Source organism: Phacochoerus africanus, chromosome 2 (assembly GCF_016906955.1).
Source record: "Phacochoerus africanus isolate WHEZ1 chromosome 2, ROS_Pafr_v1, whole genome shotgun sequence".
NCBI classification, from domain to species: Eukaryota; Metazoa; Chordata; class Mammalia; order Artiodactyla; family Suidae; genus Phacochoerus; species Phacochoerus africanus.
This window is the reverse complement of record NC_062545.1, coordinates 137,612,030-137,633,695: the sequence shown is the minus strand read 5'-3', so window position 1 is coordinate 137,633,695 and position 21,666 is coordinate 137,612,030. Positions and strand designations below refer to the sequence as shown.

Genomic DNA, 21,666 nt, shown 5'->3' with positions numbered 1-21,666 from the left:
AGCTCTCCGGAATATTCAGCAGCAGTGATTTTCTCTGGAGGTGGCCATTTAGGGAAAATCTGGCCCCACCCCCATCAGTCAGTGCTGAGACGCCCCAGGCCAAACAACAACCCAGGGGGGAAATCACAGCCCAACCCCTCAGTAAACAGGCTACCTAAAGACCCCTCAGGCACACAGCTGCCTCTAATCCCATCCAGAGACTAAGCCCCACCCACCAGAGGGACTAGAATCAGCTCCACCTACCAGTGGGCAGGCATCAGCCCCCCCCAATCAGGAAGCGTACAGCAAGCCCCCACACTGACTTCAGCTACAAGGAGGGCAGACGCCAGAAGTAAGAGAGGCTATAACTCTATTATCTGTAAAAAGGCCACCACACCAAAAACCTATAAAAATGAAAAGACAGAGAACTATAAGTCAGATGAGGGAGAAAGGAAAAACCCCAGAAAATCAGCTAAGTGATCAGGAGATTCTCAGCATCCAGGAAAAAGACTAGATTGTTGATGCTAAAGATGATGTAGGACATTGGAAATAAACTGGAGGCAAAGATGGATAACTTAGAGGAAACAGTGACCAAAGAGATATAAGATATAAAACTTAAATAAGAAGAGATGCAAAATACAATAACTTAAATAAAAAATTCACTAGAAGCAGCTAACAGCAGAATACAGGAGGCAGAAGAATGAATAAGTGAGGTGGAGGACAGATTGGTGGAAATTACGGATGCAGAACAGAAAAGAGAAAAAAGATTGAAAACAAATGAAGAGAGTCTCAGAGAACTCTGGGACAATGTGAAATGCACCAACATCTGCATTATAGGGGTGCCAGAAGGAGAAGAGAGAGAGAAAGGGACAGAAAAAACATTCCAAGAGATAATAGCCGAAAACTTCTCTCACATGGGAAAGGAACCACTCACTCAAATCCAGGAAGCACAACAAGTACCATATAAAATAAACCCAAGGAGGAATACACCGAGACACATATTAATCAAACTAACCAAAATTAAAGACAAAGAGAAAATCTTGAAAGCAGCTAGGCAAAAGAAACAAGTAACATACAAGGGAACCCCAATAAGGTTATCAAAAGATTTTTCAGCAGAAACTCTGCAGGCCGGAAGGGAGTAGCATGATATATTTAATGTGATGAAAGGAAAAAACCTCCAACCAAGATTACTCTGCCCAGCAAGGCTCTCATTCAGATTTGAAGGAGAAATCAAAACCTTCACAGATAAGCAAAAGTTGAGAGAATTCAGCAACACTAAACCAGCCTTACAACAAATACTAAAGAAACTACTCTAGGTAGAAAAGAAAAGGCCGCAACAGGAAATAAAAATTCCACAAATGACAAGGCTCACCAGTAAAGCTATGTAATTATCCATGCACAATTATACCACCAAAATCAGAAATCATGAGAAGAGGTGGGTACAAATGCAGGATACTGGAGATGAATTTGCAATTAAGAGACCAACAACTTAAAACAATCTCATATACATATAGACTCGTATATCAAAACTTCAGAATAACTGCAAAGCAAAAATCTATAATTGATACACAAACAAGGAATCTCTGAAGAAATATATCTCATAGTAAATAAGTGCATAATCCACCATAAAGGGGGTCATTTGACATCATTCTTGGAATGCTGAAGTCTTCTTAGATCTGATTCTGATTTCCCCTCCATTAAAGAATTTATGATAATTTTAATTAAATAATGCAATTGTACAATTAAATAATACAGTTCTAGAACTGTATTATCAATAACCATTTGTCTCCATGGTACAATGTAAGGTCTATAATGTCTTGTTTATCACATCACCTAGAATGGTGTAATGCCTATATTGAAGAATCAATAAGATGTAACAAATTGTGAGGATATATTTATAGTTACACTGTTTTTTAACCAATTTATGCATTTTATATTTTACTTATTTTCATAGGGTATATTATTTTTGTTATTCTTACCAGTTAAGTTATTCTTTTTATTATGCTATATACAATATTTAATGGTAAAAAAAAATAACTCCTATTAAAAAGGAAAAAGATCGACAACTAGTTGAAAAACAGGAAACAACTGACTAGGAAGTCCACAAAAATAAATGGGACAAGCCCTCAACATATGAAAAATAAATAAATAAATAAATAAATACATTTTGAATAGACATGGCTGACTTGGGTTAAGAATGCCTTGGAGTCTGAGCATTTAAAAAGTGAATTCCTAGTAAATGAAAAGGAAATTACTTATATGCTTCTATTTTTTCTGGCACACTTCTTCATATAGATAAATATTCCTAATCATTGGAATTCAGTTACTGATTATTGAACTGAAAGATTACAGGCATCAGGATTTCCCTGTTTAATTTTAATCCCTTTAAAAGACTAATTACCATAATTATGAGAATTTATTATTAAATCATGATTTTTCTTCTTTTAAATCTGCCTCATGTGCTGTTACTCATCTTAAAATTGAAAAAAGAAGTGAAATTGCCCTTCCCTCACACCTCCTACCATCTAGAGAAAACCATGAGGTTTATAAAGCTTATCACAATTTCATTTTATAAATATATTTAACATACAGAATAATTTCTTGCTGTATCTATTCATTCATAACACTTATTAAATAAGTATATATTGAATTCTACTATGAGTATACTATATACATATAATTCAAACTATAGGCTTGGCATTGTTTTAAGTGCTGGGGATAACAACAGGAGCAGACATAAATTCTGCATAAAACACTTTAATATCTTGAGGTACAAACAGCATGTTAAACAAGCAGTTATAACAAAGGGTATTGATTGTTTCGATGGATGCATGAGATGCTGTTTGAGTGTAAAGCAGGGGGCCTAAAGCAGCAGTTAACCAGGGAAGTCTGGGTGGGGCGGTGGGGAGAGAGGAAGGAGGCAGGAGAGAAGAAAAAACTGTTCCAAAAGGAATAGATGTATTAAGTCCCAGAGCATGTGATAGGTACTCAAAGTAAGCTTGGCATAGCTGAAGCTTAGTTAGATGAGTAATAGTGGAGAAATAAGGCTGGAAAACTAGAAAGAGGACAGATGTTATGGGGCTTCATAGTCATACTAAGTTATTATCCTAAGGTTAATGAGAACCCATGGGGATGTTTTAAACAGAAAGCTGATCTGATCTCATTTGTCTTGTAGAAACATCATCCTGGCTGCACAATGGAGAATGGGCTGGAAGGGGTAAGTCATAAAGCAGAAAGAACTGAGAAGATGCTGGAAGAATCTAGGCAGGAGGTAAAGATTTCCTGGACTGTGGAAGCAGTAGTGAGTATGGAGAAGAGAGGGCAGATATTTTGAGAGATATTTTAGGAGGCTGAAATAAGTGATTGAATGGAAAAATGAGGAAAGTTTAAAAAATTAAGAAAAATTCATGCATTGGGAAACTGGATGGATGCTGGTTGTGTTTACTAGTATCTCAGTATAAGCAGCAATCTGCTAGGTCAGAGTCTAATGACCTTTCTTTTTTCAACTTTTATGTGGCATATGATACCATGTATGTTTCAAATTTTTGTGATTATTTTCCTTAGGATTCAGGTTACTGCATTTTCTAAGCTATTGTTAGGCTTCTCTGACTCCTTTCCCTCCTACTGCTCCTAAATTATAAATATCCTTCATGATTTTCTCTAATATATTTTTCTCTACAAATTTATTCCTTCAGATAGCTTATATACTCCATGGCTTTAACCATCATTTTTATGTTATTCTGCTGCTGTGCATATTAACAACATCATTGTTAAGACAATTTGTTTTACGCCTTAAAGTTAAGAAAAGGATAAAATTATTTAATCTTCAAAATGACTTTTTTTTGTCTTTTGTTGTTGTTGTTGTTGCTATTTCTTGGGCCGCTCCCGCGGCATATGGAGGTTCCCAGGCTAGGGGTTGAATCGGAGCTGTAGCCACCGGCCTACGCCAGAGCCACAGCAACGCAGGATCCGAGCCGCGTCTGCAACCTACACCACAGCTCACGGCAACGCCAGATCATTAACCCACTGAGCAAGGGCAGGGACCGAACCTGCAACCTCATGGTTCCTAGTTGGATTCGTTAACCACTGCTCCACGACGGGAACTCCCAAAATGACTTTTAAGAATAAAAAAAGAGTGTAGGTTCTGAAATCAGATAGACTTAAAGAATAAATTACAGTTCTGCAACTTCCCAGCTCTGTGACGTTAGAAAAGTAACTCACCCTCTTATTTCTCATCTGCAAGATGTACATATTAATAGTAGCAACCTCATACAATTGTTAGAGGGTTACATAAAATCATGCATAAAAAGTACTTAGCACAGAGTATGGTACTTAGTAAGCACTTAGTAAATACACAGCTTAACTGTAAGTGTAATAAAGCGCATATTGTTGGGAGGCACAGTGAAAACAGCATTGCATAATTGACTAAAAGCAGTAGCTTTGGAAACAGATGGTCCTTGGTTCAAATTCTACCTCTGTGATCTTATGTAGGATTTGAACCAAGGCTGTCTGTTTCTAGCTATCCGATCTTAGGTCAGGTAAACTCTTGGAGCCTCAGATTACTGATCTATACAATGAAGATGACAACAGTACCTACCTCATAGGGATGCTGAGGTAGTTTTTAGTAATAAAACCATATTTTAAAAAAGCCTAATATACTGCCTAGCATATAATATATACTCAATGAAACGGTTACTAATTTTATTTTTTTCTCTTTTCCAGAAGGGAAAACTAGATTGATTTGCAAAAGTTATGTAGCTTAAAACTAAACAAAACCAGAATTTAAGGTTGTGTCTGGACTTTGAGAAATAATACACCTTATTAGTCTTTAGCCTGAATATCTCAATTTTGTGTCAACCTCATTCCAGTTTTCATTTGCCAAAATATGTGCTTCCAATTTCCCCAATCATTATGTATGGATTAATCTGTGAGTCTTCCTTTTCCAGCTTCTTGCAATTTGGTACCAATTTCTTTTTCTTTCTTAAGTCAAAATCTTTCCTTCAGTTTTGTTCTCTCTCTCCATCCCTACAGTCAGCAGTTTTGCGATCTAAGCCCTCATACTTGTTTCCTGTAACAGTATCTTGGACTCTTTTTCCTCTCCAATTTCTTCTACTCTCAATTCTCTACTCTCTGACTGCTGTCAGACTAAATTTCCTGAGATACCTTTTAATAATACAATCCTTGTTAATGAGCCTTCTGTATCTTATTATTCCTTTTATTTTGTCTTTTTAGGGCCACACCCCCGGCATATGGAGGTTCCTAGGCTAGGGGTCAAATCAGAGCTACAGCTGCTGGCCTATACCACAGCCTTGCAGGATCCGAGCTGCTTATGTGACCTACACCACAGCTCGAGGCAATGCCGGATTCTTAACCCAATAATTGAGGCCAGGGATCGAACCTGCGTCTTCATGGATAGTAGTCAGATTTGTTTATGCTGAGCCATGACGGGAATTCCCTTATTATTTCTTATCTCAAATCACTTGGTACCTCTCTCAAGACTCTTTATGACTGGGTCTTAAATTCCCCACCTCATCTATTTCTTATTAATCTGCTAATACCAGCTCTTAATTTCATGTAAACCAAGCTTCTCATTGTCCCTGCAAGTCTTCCTGCCAAGGAATCTTCTTCATATTGATTCAGTTTGTTGCCACCATTTGTGTAAATTTCATCCATCTTTCAAACCAGTTTAAGTGCTAACACTTCCATGACATCACCTTCAGATACTCAAGGTCACCTTCCATCTTTTAGCTCCAAATTTCATTTACAGTAAATACCAATTTGGTTTTACTTGATCCAAGTTATTAGGGTCCCTCCTCACTTACAAAACTAAATTCCATGAAAAATGCCAAGTCTTTGACTTCTTTTGTACCCCTTATAGAAGTCAACATACAACTGGGCACATAAGAAGTCATTACAAATACTTATCATTCAATTCTATTAGTAGCACATGACACCAGCAATTACGAGTTCTTCTACAATACATACTTAGAGAAATGTGAGGGACATATTCAAGGTCATGTATTGGAACAACCACTAACTATGGAGGACCTTCATCTCTTTACCTTCACCTCTTCTCTGACTGCTACAATAATAGGCACAACTGCCAGGTCAAATTCTTTAAAGTATATGTTTAAGGATTTTACTTCCTAAATTTTTTTTTTACTTAAAAGTTTTAAGTTCTCTAAAACTTTGTGTTACTCCTCATTGTTTAAATAGTTAAATCCTTACTTCAGTATTCAAAATCTCTCTCTCTATGGCTTCAACTTCTTTTTTCAGCTTCCTATCCCAGAATTCAAAATACACTCTGAACAATCTAGCCAATCAAAAATCCTATCCATTTTTTTAAAGTACAGTTTGGCTGTCAATTTATCTCTGAGTTTACTCAGAATTCTCTCAACATATTTTTTTTCTTTGAAATTATATGGTATACATTTTTTACTTTCTTAGACTACATTTTCATAATTTACTTATTTTTATCAAAGTATAGTTGATTTACAATGTGCCAATTTTTACTGTAGGGCAAAGTGATTTAACTATATGTTAAATAGTTAAATATATAGTTAACTATTGTGTGTGTGTGTGTGTGTGCATGTACACACACACACACACACATATTCTTTTTTTAATATTATTTTCGATCATGGTCTATTCCAGGAGACTGGATATAGTTCCCGTGATGTATACAACAGGACCTTATTGTATATCCATTCTAAATGTAATAGTTTGCATCTACCAACCCAGCTTCCTATCTATCTCACTCATAATTTATACTTATAATAGTCACTGTATATCTCAACCTTAAAATTTTACATATCCTTCCAACTCAGTTATGTTCAAAATTCAACATCTCCTGTCAAGGATTTCTGCCTCCTCTTGACTTTTTAAGGTTGGTTAAAGGTGTTCTTTTTCATAGAGTTAGCAGTGCAGGGAGCAAGGCTTAAAATTCTATCTCTTTTACCCACAACATCAAATCAACCTTAGTGAAATTCTCTTCCTCTTTTGCTTTTTAAGTGATAGGTAGCTGGGACTGTAAATTGTTCTTTTGTCAAACCCATAAGGAAGACAAGGTAACTCAATAAAATGGAGCTTGAAACAGAGCTTTAAGTTTGAAATCAGCATTACACTTATCCTGCTTTAGCTCTCATAGCACCCAGCTGAGTGGTATGCTCCTTAGTCAATACATGTCGGCTTACCTTTGACTCAAGCTAGAAGTCAGATTTCCCAATTCTATGTGAACAGTCCTAGAAAAAGCAACCAAATCTATATACTCACAATTGTTATATTACATGGTTTCACTCTACCATTTGGCAGACAACTTTGATTTAGATCATCTTAAGAAAGCTCTCAATTAAAGTGTAACTGCTGCTGGTAAAGATAGTGGATTGAATTCATGCATTGACCCCCACCCCCTTATAAAATCTTCAGAGGAGGTATTTCATAAAAAAATATAAACTTAAAAAAGTGGAGAACAGCAGGAAGGAAGTAACAGTGACAATGAAATTAAGAATCAAGAACACTGGGACCTAGGCCAACAGTGGAAAATGTAGAGGACCAACCCAATTAACACAGTAAAATAACTCCTTCCTCTAAAACGAAAAGGGAAGGTATTGGTGGCAATGGTACTTCCGGAAGTGAAATGGGAATGAAAAAGACACCAAAATAAGAAGGGTTGATTGGCAGCCACAGCCCAAGATCCCTTGCCTCTAGACTGGCAACTGCCTCTCCTCCATCCTGGCAGAACTTTGAAGATTTAATCTCTACAGAGGGTGAAATAAAGGAAGTAGCCGAGAGAAATGAGACGGCTGAGGGCACAGGTACTATAATAAAAAGAGGGATTCTGTTAATGTATGAACACAAGATTCTGAGGTCTCCAGCCATTTTCCTTGTTCAACTCTCAGAAAGACAAACAAACAAAACACACACACACACAAACCCCTGCAGCATGTCTGCAATTTTGAGAGGAAACTGGAGAATCCTTTTCTTTGGAATCTATCCAGCTCAGATTAAATGACCAAGCTATACTTCCCTACAATGAAACTCAAGGTCACAAAGCCCTATCCATACACTTAATGCTTACAATAAAAAGTTTAGGTCCCTCCTCTTAAGTATGAGCAGAACACCGAAGATTAGCAGAAACATCTTTAAAATAAACGTTAGAGGCCAAAGTAAACAATGGAGAAAACAGACTATGCTGAACAGGAGAAAAATTATAATAAGGATAAGGTATTATAGATTTAAATAAGAACATTCAGAGAACCCAAAATAAACTTTTGGAAATTAAAAATAAAGTATGAAAAAATTCAATTGAAAAGTCTGAAGGTAGAATTAAGAAATTATCCCAGAAACAGCAAAAATGACGTGAGGTAAAAATTAAAAGAGAAAAGTTATAAATTAAAGAAACGTCTAAATAATAGAAATTCGAAGAAGCAAAAACAAAGGGGAGGCAAACACCAGTGAAATAATCCAGGAGAATTTCCCAGAGCTGAAATTTTCAAACTGAAAATACTACCTGGCTCAGCACAATGGATAAAAACATGCAAACCCAAGACATTGCATGTAAAACTTAACAATTTGTAGGGCAAAAGAAATATCTTATGTACTCTTACAGAGATGAGATGGAGGGAGAAATAAATAAGGTTGCATACAAATAGTCAGGAATCAGAATGACTCTGGGCTTCTCAAGAGCATAACAAGTTACAAGGGAATGAAGCAATACTATCAAGATCCAGAAGGAAAAATACTCAAAAAAATAGAATTTATGATTTGCTAAAGAACTGATGAAATGTGAGAAAAAAAAAAACATTTATAGATACAGTGTCTCAAAACACTTATTTCCTATGGACCCTTTCTCAAAAATCTTAGAGAATGTGCTTCACAAAAATGAGAATAAAATGGATAAACAAGAAGACTCTAGATCAAGGAAACAAGGGCTCCAACACAGAAGGAAAGTTAAGGTATCTCCAGGATTATGGGGAGATGACAGGATGACAGCCTTGTAAAGGCATAAAAGGAAACTAGCCCAGATTACACACACCAGGTCAGAGGGCCATAGAAAGGACTTCAGGTAGAGGAAAGTGAAAAAATACTTAATATGTTTGAACATGTGGCTAAGAGACTAGAAAACTGGCAATGAGTATAATAGCATTGAATTAGTGACTAGTACATAGAATACTAAATAAATGAAGAAAACAAGATAATTATTAATTCAAATTAAAAACAATTTTTATAAACAGGAATGTTTATTACCTCACCCAGCTGTGTTTTGGATTTTCATAGTTATCATAATTTAAACAGTGACTATTCAGCCAACTGGTATTGCAATATAAGAGCATGGAAAGATGGAAGGAAAGAAAGAATATATGTATGTGATGGAGGCAAAGGGAGTAAAGACAGCTAAATCTGCATAATCTAGAGTGAGAAGTCAATAAATAATATTCAAATTGGGAGAGATCATGAAGTAGTAATACCAAGACAGGGAGATAAAAATCAAATAATCAACTATAAGAGATAAAAGATGCTAAAATGAGTGAGAGGCAGGAAAGACTCAGAGGATTGTTTCTGTAGCAAAAGTTGAAGAACCATTTGAGGTCATTACTTTGACAAACATTTAAAAATATCACAAAACCAGGAAGATTCTTAACATTTAAAGAACTGCCCAAAACTTTAAAAATTTGATTTAATTTTCATATTAAAATTCATCTCCTTTTTTGAAAAATGACAAAATAATCATGGGGGGAAATCACAAAAGATAAAATTATTTATTTTATTTTATTTTTGCTTTTTTAGGGCCACACTCGAGGAACATGGAGGTTCCCAGGCTAGTGGTTGAATCAGAGCTGTAGCTGCTGGCCTACATCACAGCCACAGCAATGTAGGATCCGAGCCACGTCTGCGACCTACACCACAGCTCACAGCAACCCCGGATCCTTAACCCACTGAGCGAGGTCGAGGATCGAACCTGTAACCTCACGGTTCCTAGTCGGGATTCGTTTCCACTGCACCATGACGGGAACTCCAAGACAAATAATTTTAGAATCCATCGTTCACTTATCAGAATATAACTTTAGGTACCTGCAGAAATTTAAGAAGCAATAGCTAAAATGATTCTATAATTAAAGTAACAAATATATAAGCCCTGAAGTTGTATCTTTTGACCCAGAAACTACATTACTAGAAATTTATCTAAAGAAAACAATAATCGGAACTGCGGAACTATTCAGAAGATTTATTAGGAAATATAATCACATTATTAAAAATAATTTTATAATAAATAACATTATTTATAGTAGTTTAGAAACAGCAAACATTCCTAATAAGAGATAACTTATTAAATTTGTCAGGCTATATGTATATTCATTTGTAGAATAGGAATAGGATGGAATTTACACAGCCATTAATTAATATATTTTCGGGAGTTCCCACAGTGGCTCTGTGGTTAAGAACCCAACATAGTCTCTGTGAGAATGAGGGTTCAATCCCTGGCCTCGCTCAGTGGGTTAAAGATCTAGTGTTGCCACAAGCTACAACGTTGGGTGAAGATGCTGCTCAGATCTGGTGTTGCCATGGCTGTGGTGTAGGCCTCAGTTGCAGCTCCAATTTGACCCCTAGCCTGGGAACTTTCAAGTGCCGCAGGTGCAGCCATAAAAAGAAAACAAAAAACAAAAACAAAAACAAAACAAATTAATGTATTTTCAAGCAAATTTGGTTATGTGGGAAAATAAACACAGCATAATAGAAGGAAAAAGGAGACAAACTGTAGATTTAGCTGAACCAAATTATGACAAGAAAATATATACAAGACACAAAATTGTGTGTACAACAAACTCCCAGGAAATAAAACATTATGGAATGTACCAACATGTTAGCAGTGTGCACCATGGGGCAGAAGAACTATGCTCTTTGCTTTCCTTTACTTTATTATATCTCAAATTTTCAGCAATGGGTATTCTCATGTTGTTTATAAAGAATTCCCATTTATTGACCAGTTGGGAGAGGGAAGGGGGAGGGGCAATATATGAGCAGGGAATTAAGAGGTACAAACTATTATGTATTATAAAAGCTACAGGGATATTTTGTACAACACAGGGAATACAGTCAATATTTAATAATAATTAAATGGAGTATAATCTTTCAAAATTGTGAACCACTATATAGTACACCTATAATTTATATAATACTGTACATATCCCCATTTTTTTTATCTCAGGCAAATATATGAAAGTATTCAATGTGTATCTTTTGCTTATGTCCTTGCAAATGTATATCTATTTTGTGTACCTATAGTTTTATTTCAATATTGCTTTTATTTATTTAGCACCTGCCATCAACACACACACTGAATATATATTTTTTAACTGTAGAACTGAACTTTGTAAAGTATACCCATCACATTTTAATTAAAAACTTTCCCAGGAATGGATACCCACACTGCCTCCAAAAATTCCAACACTATCAAAAATAACCCTGCAAATACTATTCTCGCTGTGTCCTTTATGGACTGCCAGGAGAAGTGGTACATCAAGGAGAGTAGGGGTATTTAAAGGTAATACAATAATGACCTGAATGTTAGTACCAGTCCACATTCTTAAAGGGGCTCTATAAATCTCTAGCTATCGACAATTGGCATTATCCTGCTTCCTCATTTTTGCCAAAGTGGTACAAGTAATATCCCACTGTTGCTTTAATTTGTATTTCTCTCATACTAAATCATTTTGAGCATCTCTTCAGATCTGTGTTAGGTTTTAGACATTCTCTTCTGTATAGTGGTTCTACATAGCTTTGACCATTATTCTGCTAGGTCTGCTGTCTCACATGTTGATATAGGCCAATTAAAAATCCCCTAAGAGTTTTAAATATGATCCCACTTACAGTGTTTATCCAGTTCTCTGTGTATTTTGCAAAGCAGAAAAGTTTCAGAATTCTTTAGTAATGGCAAATTTTACTCATAATAGTAAACATTATTAACATTTATTGAGCACTTATATGTGCCAGACACTGAATTAAGCACCTTAAATATCATTTCACTGTTATTACTTCCATTTTATATACACATAACTAATTAGATCAATGTTGCAGGTAAGCAGTTCAGTCAGGATTCCCACCTGGGGTCCTGGTACTGAAGTAACTCACTGACTGCTATCTCACACTGCCCATGTGATCTGAATGAACTATGAAAGACTCCTACCCAAAGATATCATCTTCTCTCTACAGCCTCTGCCACCAACTTCTCTGTAATCTCAGAGATAAATATTAATTCCTAAAAGAGAAACCATTATAATATGCAAAAATTCCCTTACTTAAAAATATTAACCCTTGGATATGGCAATGAAGAATTAATACACTAGCGAAACTGACATTATAGTAGTTAACAAGTCATGTCAACACATTATACAAGGGGTATGAAAGAAGTGGCTTGGATGATTTGAGGCAGAATGGATTCCTTTACCTAATGTTTTTCTCTCCCACTCCTGCAAGTTCAAAGGTTGTCTATTTTCACTCCGTCTTTTGGATTCCTTGACTATTCATTAGAGTTGTGTCAACAAGTTGGAAAATGAATATATGGTTGATTTTTAATCTCACTTAATGAGGTTAATCACATTATTTATAAAGATATTAAGGGACTCCTTAATATCTGATTAGTCTTAGACAATGATGCAGAGAGCCCTAGATAATAAGTTGAAAAAAAAAACATACTTTCTAAGTGCAGAAAGAAGATAGAATTTGACAGATGACTCATTCACTTTTACATTAGAATCACTGTACTCTGGGTACATTAGGCAACTGACTGAGTCTCCTTTATGAGCATATGCAAGAATTAAAAGGGAAAAAAAGCTGGGCCGTCTGAATAAAACTGTAGATTCTGTCAGATAACTGTTGTGAATGATGTGAGAAAAAATTTCTAACTGTGTAAAATTGATTAAGTATTCACTTTACAGAGAGCTCATGTACACACAGATTAGACTATGGAGAAGCCAGAGAAAAAGACATTTAGATTGCTTGCATAATTTCCTATAACTATCAGGAAACAGAATGCCCATTGAAAGTGTACAATTAGCCATTAATATTCATCCTTCTCTTTAAGTATAATTTTAAAATCATTCTGAGAAGCTACTTATCAAAATTAGCAAAAACAATGACAGCAAGGTCCCAAATTCTCTTCAAACATTGCTTCTCTTCTTTCCTTTCTCTCCTCCACTCTTTCAACTCCAATTACATGTATCATAAACTTCTCTTCCTTACATCTCATATTCTCTTGTCTATTTTCCATTCTATTCTCTCTGTGCTTCAGTTTGGATACTTTTACATCATCCTACCTTCCAGTTCTTTAACTGTCTATACAAATGTATCTAATCTACTGTTAAACACATGTATTGTGCTCTTAGTTTCACAATACAAATTTCAGTTAAATTTATTTTTAAATTCCAGAACTCCATTTAATTCTTTTAAATAGATTCCAAATACCCCCTAAAATAGTTATCTCCTTACCCAATTCCATAGTCATTTTAAAGTCTAAATCTGATAATTTGATTATATAGATATCCTCTGAGACAGTATCTATTGTGTGTTTTTCTCTGTTTTAGTTATCTTCTCAGGTCTCCTGAAATGCCTGGTTATTTTGGATGACCTGAAGAAAACTGTCTGTAAACTATTTTAAATCTGAGGCTCTGAATCATGTTAACTTTCTTGAGAGAGAAATAAGCAGTAAGAGGAGGATCAGATCTACAACTATAAATGTAATAAAATTCATTGAGTTAAAAAAAAAGTAGGATCAGATCACTTTAATTCAATCTAGGATTAATATGATTCAAACTTGGACACAAGCAATTTGCAAGGGATGCACTACTTCCAGTCTATCTTTACTCCTAAGTTTAGTCCATTTAGGAATCCATATGAAAACCTGGAGGCTTATGCAGGTCCAATCCACTTTGGTTTGCCCTGAATTTCAATGTTTGTCTCCCCAGCCCTATGAAGCTGCTGAAAGTCCTAGTCAGATTCTCAGCTGGAGTCGTCTCCTCAGCTTCTTGGGGTCTCTGTAGCACTTTTAAATTAGTAAATGTCTTGAGGGGAAAAGGGGCAATGTTCAGGGCTTTCATCCTCTCTGGAATTCTGGCCTCTCAAATTATTTCAGATTTTGTAATTCTCTAATGCCTTCCAACATTAATTTGTTTTAATTTCAGACCACTTTTTTTTTTAACCAGTTGGATTTTATTTTATTTTTTAAAAAATTTTTTATTGTTATTTCCCCAATACAATTTTTTTTTCTACTGTATAGCATGGTGACCCAGTTACATATACATGTATACATTCTTTTTCTTTTTTCTCCCATTATCATGCTCCATCATAAGTGACTAGACATAGTTCTCAGTGCTACACAGCAGGATCTCATGCAAACTATTGCTTTTGGAATGGATTAGCACACCACTTTTCTAGTTATCTGAATTGGGGGAGTTGAACTGAGAGAAGTTATTCAACCACAGCTGGAAATGAATGTCTTAATATCTATTTAACTTAAAATTAAAATGAAAAACTCTTATACCATCTGAATTGGCATGTCTATTCTAGAATTTTATCCTACAAATAAACTCATAAAAGCCCAAAGATATACGTATAATAATGCCTATTCTAGCATTATTTTTAATAGAAAAATACATGAAAGAATCAATAAAGAATAAATTTTGTCGATAAAGAACAGGTTCAATATATTCTAGGGTATCCATGTAATAGAACACAATGATGTGGAAACCAATGACCTGAGGTTTCATGTGTTAAAATGGAAGATGGAGAATAATGTGCATAGTATCCTCCTACTAGGTTAAAATGGACAGACACATGCACACATATTTACATATGCAAAAGATGTTTTTGAAGAGCTACATTAGAAGAGAAAAGAGTTGTTCTGGGAAAGGATAGAAAAACTGAAACCTGGAGACAGTGGAAGACTTTTCACTATCTTACTGTGTTTGAATTTATGGTTTAACGTACTACATGTCTTAGGAAAAGGCAGCTCAAAGAAGGCTTATTTAAGAAAGACAACCTCACAGTATTAAACTCTGAGTTTAGACATTAAGGGAAGACTGAATTTAGTCAAGTGCTGGAGAGAGAGAAAGCATCCAGAGAAGGGGAGCAGACATGTAGATGTGAGGGAAATCAACAATTCAAAACGGATAAAGGAGAGGGTAGATGTAGGATATATATCTTATAGGCTTCATTTTCCTCATGGACAGACTGTGCTAAGTTTAAATTTACTCTGAGACAATGGAGAGCAACTCAAAAGTTTCTAATGAAAGTGTGACATGACCAGATTTGCATTTCATATATATCATGATGGCAACACTGTGGACAATGGATGGACAGGGGGCAAGCAGGGAGGAGGAGAAAATATTTCAGGCAGAAGAAAGTTCTAAGGAGAAAAAGGGTAAATAAAGTGTGCTTAAGTAATAAAGAGGCTTATGTGACTCTGGCTCAGTGAGTCAGAGACTGGTTGAAAATGAGCCTGAAAAAGGTTGATACGATGTTGATCATATAAGGTCTCAAAGGGTGTAATCTCACAGGAGTTATTAAATGATATTCTAATTGAAATGAGAAACCCATTTAAACTTTAAATGGAGTAGTGGTATATTTGATTTATACTTAAAAAAAAAGTCACTCCAGCATCTACAGGAATAGTAAGTCGTAAGAGGGCAATGGCAGAAGTGAGCAGACCAGTTAGTTAGGGGCTGATATAGTATTCCAGGTAAGAGATGATCATGGTATGGTGGTAGCAACAGACAGTGAGAAGTGCTTGGATTTGGAATATATTTAGGAGATAGAACAGACAAGATCATGTTAATGGGCTGGACTGAGAAACTGAGGGAGAAAAGTATAAATAATTTGGATTTTAGCCTGTAGTCAAAAGGGACTTTGAAAGTTTTGAAATGAGTGACACAGTTACAGTTGAATATATTAGAACAATGATCTCGAGGCAGTAGGCAAAATGAATTCTTTGAGAAATAGAATGGAAGGGAGAGGCAAATTTGGAGGTATCAGTAATACTCCAGGCCTGAAGTGACAGGCATCTGAATTATGGTGATGACAAAATAAATGGCTGAAAGTGATGGATATAAAGGCTATAATCAGGTTTGTAGAGATTTAATTTGCAGTGCCTTTTGGCACTGGAGTTTAGCAGAGAAATCTGGGCTGGAAATATCTGGGAGTCATCAGAACAGAACTGGTAACTAAAGCCATGTGAATGACTGAGATCAGCCAGGAAAAGTTGGTAAACTAAAAATGGAACCTAGACTAGGAACTAGCAAAAGAGACTAAGAGTGACCAGAACCAAAGGGGAAAACTAGGCAAGTGTGGCATCACGGGTGTCAGTACAAGCACTTCAAGAAGAAATATTTGTAACTGTCACATAAGGACTGAGATCTGCTGGGTTTGGTAAAAGTGGAGGTGATAGGTGATCGAGATCAGAGCTGTATGCACTCAGAGAAGGAAAAATAATCCAGATGCTAGGTACATGAGGCATCTGAGATATGAGGAAGTACTGACTATGAATAGAGACAATACTTCTCAAAGTTTTGGTTTTGAAGCAAAGAAGAAAGAGAAATGCCTAGAGAAATTACTAGAGCAGAGGGAAGGAATATTTAGGATAGGAGAGATGGTAGCATGTTTCAACTGCAATGTGAAGGAGACCATAAAGAGAGAGAGGAGGAAGATATTGGAGGGGGTGGGTTGATTGCAAGGTTTTTAAGAAGACAGATGTTAATGGGATCCACAGCACAGAGAGTGGATTAGCCACACACAGGAAGGAGCACACTTCTCACAGTCACAGCAAGCAAGCATAGGTGTGGGTGTACGTCGGTTGGAAGGAGTGGTGCTCAGAGGTAGAGGAATTTCTAAGATGAAGATTTCTATTTCCTCTGTGAAGAAAGAAACAAATGTAAAGGGATTTGAAACTTGAGGAGAATAGAGGAGGAATAAAATGGTCATTATGGAGAACAGGTAGAGAATTTTTCTAGCGGAATGCAAGGCTGCCAGGTCATGGGAGGAACTTGAAGTTGAATAAGAAATTTCTGCTTATCTGTGTTTAAACATCCTATGATAATAACCAGGTGAATTCACAATTAACATCATGACAACCCTAAAACTTCACTTGCCTTTTCTTTCTTTCTTTCTTTCTTTTTTTTTTTTCAAGCTAGGGGTCGAATCAGAGCTGTAGTTACTGGTCTATGCCACAGCCACAGCAACACAGGATCCGAGCCACGTCTGTGACCTACACCACTGATCACAGCAATGCCAGATCTTTAACCTACACAGCAAGGCTAGGGATCCAACCTGAGATCTCATGAATGCTAGTCAGATTTGTTTCTGCTGAGCCACAATGGGAACTCCTTTACTTGTCTTTTCTACAAAGATTTCTCTACATGCTTGAAATCTTAATTCACAGCTTCAAATTTTAGAAGCAGCTAAGAAATTCTCTTTTGCCAAAGCTCCAGTCTCTTATTTCTGAAGTTTTCTTTCTTTCACCTTCATAAATTTAATTTCAATATTTATCTAAACTTTGTGCAGAAGAAAAATTTAGTCTGATGGCACTGAATAGATATGAACATATCTATGTTGGCTATAGAACAAACTGCTATGAGAAGAGTCCTATCAGAGGGGCACAAACCCCTCTAACCATGTCCATTGGATAGACTTAAATGAATGACACCAAACTATCTAGAAATCAAATATAACTTCTCACAAATATATAATCATTTCATTTTATTTTACTCTACTATTTCTCTGGCACATATTAGATTCTCACTAATGCTTAATAACGAAGAAATTAGTACTTTAGTGATTCTGAAGCATTTGGTACATATTGATAAACCATAAAATAATTAAATATAAATGTCTGAAACAAAATGTGAAATCTAAAGTTTACTAAGAGTTCATATCATAGCAATATGATGGTTTTAACAATGTCCAGAAATAATTCTGATGAATTAAGAGCATGAGGGAGAAAAATAACTTAATAGAGGAATTTACTTCTTTCATAGAAGTAGGGTAATTTTCTTTTTTCCACCATGACTGCAAAATAAAAAAAAACCTGAACAATTATACTATTTTAGTTAATTCAGCAAGGCCATACTATTCATAACATTTAACCCCAACTCTAATAAAATACACTGAAGTTAATAGAAAAGAGTAAAAATAACAAAATCTTTCTTTAATCTTTAGAACACATTTAGGATTTGACAATAAGGGTTAAACAGTTGTAACTTGAAGCTTGGGATCATTTCTTTACTGTTCTGCAAGTTAATTTCCTAACTGGTAAAAGAGAAGGGGTTAGATTAGATAATCTCTAAAGGAAGTCCCCACTCACATTTCTGATCACAGAGACTATCAGGTACTACAGAAGTATAATACTTTACAATGTCCATTTTAATAAAAGTAAACTTTTTGACAGAACAATTTCCTTTTAGGTATAGCTTACTTACTCTTTTCGTGATTCATAATTAATTTTAAGGCTATTCTCATATCCATTAGAGGTTTAATTTTTGCATAAAATTAAATCATTAATGTATCTGAGTTTTTCTAGAAACTGATTCTATAACCATCCTCACCATGGCATTGTTTTTTTTTTTTTTTCTCCAAATGCCTATATTTTGAGAAATAATAGCATAAATTCTTACCTCTAAGAGATAAGGCTCCATTTGATCCAGGGTTTTTCCAAGATGCTTATCTGGATCTAAACCTGTCAAGAAAGGTTAATTTTTTTTAGGTAAGTATTAAATTGGATGTTTAAAAACACATTATTCTACCCTTGGCTCATCCTGGCCTAGGAAACCAGTGTGTGTATATTTTAAATTGCTTTGGTCCTAAAGCAAAATGTACTTTGCTCCTACTTTCTTTCCTATTTCCCTTGGATAAATTGTTTCCCTTGTTCCTGAAAAATAAGTTTCATTCCAACTTATTTCAATTGCACTTTATCAATTACCAGATGCATCGTTTTGATTCCTTTTTCATTTTTGAGAAATTGTAATTAGGATGGAAAAAACAAGTGCCATTTCAAAGATATGTAACTAAAATCCTTGGTGTTTTAATTATTATGCTTTGTTTTGTTTTACTTTGTTTTCTTGGTCATGCCCTCAGCATATGGAAGTTCCTAGGGCAGGGATCAAATCCAAGCTGCAGCTGCAACCTATACCACAGCTGTGGGAACACTGGATCCTTAACCCACCGTGCTGGGCAGAGGCCTAAACCTGCACCTGAGCAGTGACCCAAGCTGCCAGAGAGACAACACTGGACCATTAACCTGCTGTGCCACAGCAGGAACTCCATATTATGTGTTTTTATTTTAACCCATGAATAACAAAATTTTCTCACTTACCTCTATCTTATCTAGTTTCAAATGTCTTATTTGGAAAATAAAAGTAGAAAAGAGAAGAGTAGACTGCATGCCTATATAATTAATTCACTTAATAACATATGAACATAAACAGTTATATTACCAAGTTAAATAACATTGCATTTCTATGACCACTTGTGTGATAATGTGTTTTTTTCCAAGAAATGACAGAAATACTCCAAAAAATCATTATAGTACCAACACCATGTGTTCAACTAATAGAACAGTAGAGTTTATGCGGGTGATGAAGTACAGGTGGTTTGCTGTGGACTTCAGGAACTCTCCCCACATTCCAAAACTGACTTGCCAGGAAAAAAATCACATGCCACAAGTCAGCTATGAAATGAATGAATTCATTTTAGATATTTACAACTATAATTATGTATTAGCTTAGGTTCATTTAAATAAACATTTATTATTGGTTTAAAACCATTTAGCTCATTAATTATATAGAAACTGAGTAATAATTTTCTGCTTCTATCAGATGCCTTTTCTGGTAACATGATATTTCTTACAATCACATATAGAATAATAAAAGGGAAGTCAGGTAAAGATTAAGGATTCTTTTAGTACTAAGTTAATCAAACCCAAAGCAAACACCTCATACTAGCAGCACTAGGTAGATTATTTGAGTCAGGTCTCTTCACAGCAATATTATTCTCACAGTATATTCACTAAAATCAAAATTTCAGTTGGCTGGGTAAACACAGAGATGAAGCAATCATGGACTTTGTCCAGTTCTTTTATCCCTGTCAACCTGTCCTGTTTACCTGAGTGGTAAACTCTTTTAGTTTTTATATGTCTGATGATGTTCTATTTCGCTATCACTACCATGTAAGAGTTCAGTTGCAATATATTCCTTCTTTCAGCATCAGTTATTTCTAATGAGATTTATTCTGTCAGTCTAATAGTCTAGTCTGTGCTACACTGTACAATTTTTACTTTACTCAATGACATTCTGTAATTTTAACACAAGGTATCTAAGGGTATGTTTATTTTTATTTATACTGCACAGCACCAGATACGCATTTTCAATTCCAAAACTCATATCTTTCTTACAGTTTAGAAAATTTTCAGCCATTAAATCTATAAATACTGCTTTCTGCCCTTTCTTCTATTTTTCTTCCTGAAACATCAATTACACAAATATTGCAATTTCTCAACCTATCATCCATACTTTTAAATTGCTCTTTCAATTTTTTTCCTCTGTATCTTTTTGTGTTGTCTTCTGAATAAATTATTTTTTTTCTGCTTCATGCATTCTTCAACTCATTCACTTGGATTTTATTCTGCACATTGAGTATTTTGTTTTCTAAATGACTCTGTCTCACTGCCAAAATTTATAATTGGTTACTTTTCACATCATACTGTTGCTGTTTCATTTTGAGTTATTAATTTTTCTAATTGATTGTTTTTTCTTTAAAAGATATTTTATTTTTCTTTAGCTCTTTGAGGTTCTCCTTCATAGGAGGCACCTCAGTCTCCTTCTCCACAGGATTATGATCTCCTAGTTGCTTTTGTCTGTTTCCTGATACTTTGTGTTATAGCCCCATAGCTTTAGTCCTGTACTATTTTGTATGTCCATTAATTTCTACTTCACAAAGATCTTTATAATGTTTTCCAGCACAGCTATGTCTTTCATAGTTTTCCTTCACATATTCATCTATTACCGCCACGTTTTATAGTGAAACTTTGGAAAACTCAAAACAAGAATGTAAAAGGCCAGCATGGCAGGAAGCCACTTTTTAGCCTCCCTCCCAATTCCTTGATTCTCCTATGTGATGGTCACACAACACAAACCACACATACCACCTCAACACTTAGCAGTAGGCTCATCATTAAAATCACTTTAAAAGTCTCTTATGATTGAATCTAAGAATTTAAATTTGGATTTGGTTGGCTAAAATTTTGTTGAGAATTTTTGTGTCTATATTCATCAAAGATATTGGCCTATAATTTTCTTTTTCTACGACCAAGTGGGATTCATCCCAGGTTCACAAGGATGGTTCAACATACACAAATCAATCAACATTATACACCACATTAACAAAAGAGTCAAAAACCACATGATCATCTCAATAGATGCAGAAAAAGCATTTGACAAAGTCCAACATTCACTCATGATAAAAACTCTTACCAAAGTAGGTATAGAGGGAACATATCTTAACATAATCAAAGACATTTATGACAAACTCACAGCAAATATAACACTCAGTGGAGAAAAGCTGAAAGCCTTCCCACCAAAATCTGGAACATGACAAGGATGTCCACTCTAACCACTTTTATTCAACATACTCTTAGAAGTCCTAGCC

General features: G+C 35.3%; 1 protein-coding gene across 1 annotated transcript in view; it reads right to left on the bottom strand.

The window, feature by feature from the left end:
- DPH6 (diphthamine biosynthesis 6) overlaps window positions 1-21,666 on the bottom strand; it is a 167,008-nt gene that overhangs the window by 21,573 nt on the left and 123,769 nt on the right. The window contains exon 6 of the mRNA XM_047766779.1: window positions 18,639-18,700. Within this exon, the coding sequence (XP_047622735.1) occupies window positions 18,639-18,700 (62 nt within the window). The remainder of the gene's footprint in view (window positions 1-18,638; window positions 18,701-21,666) is intronic.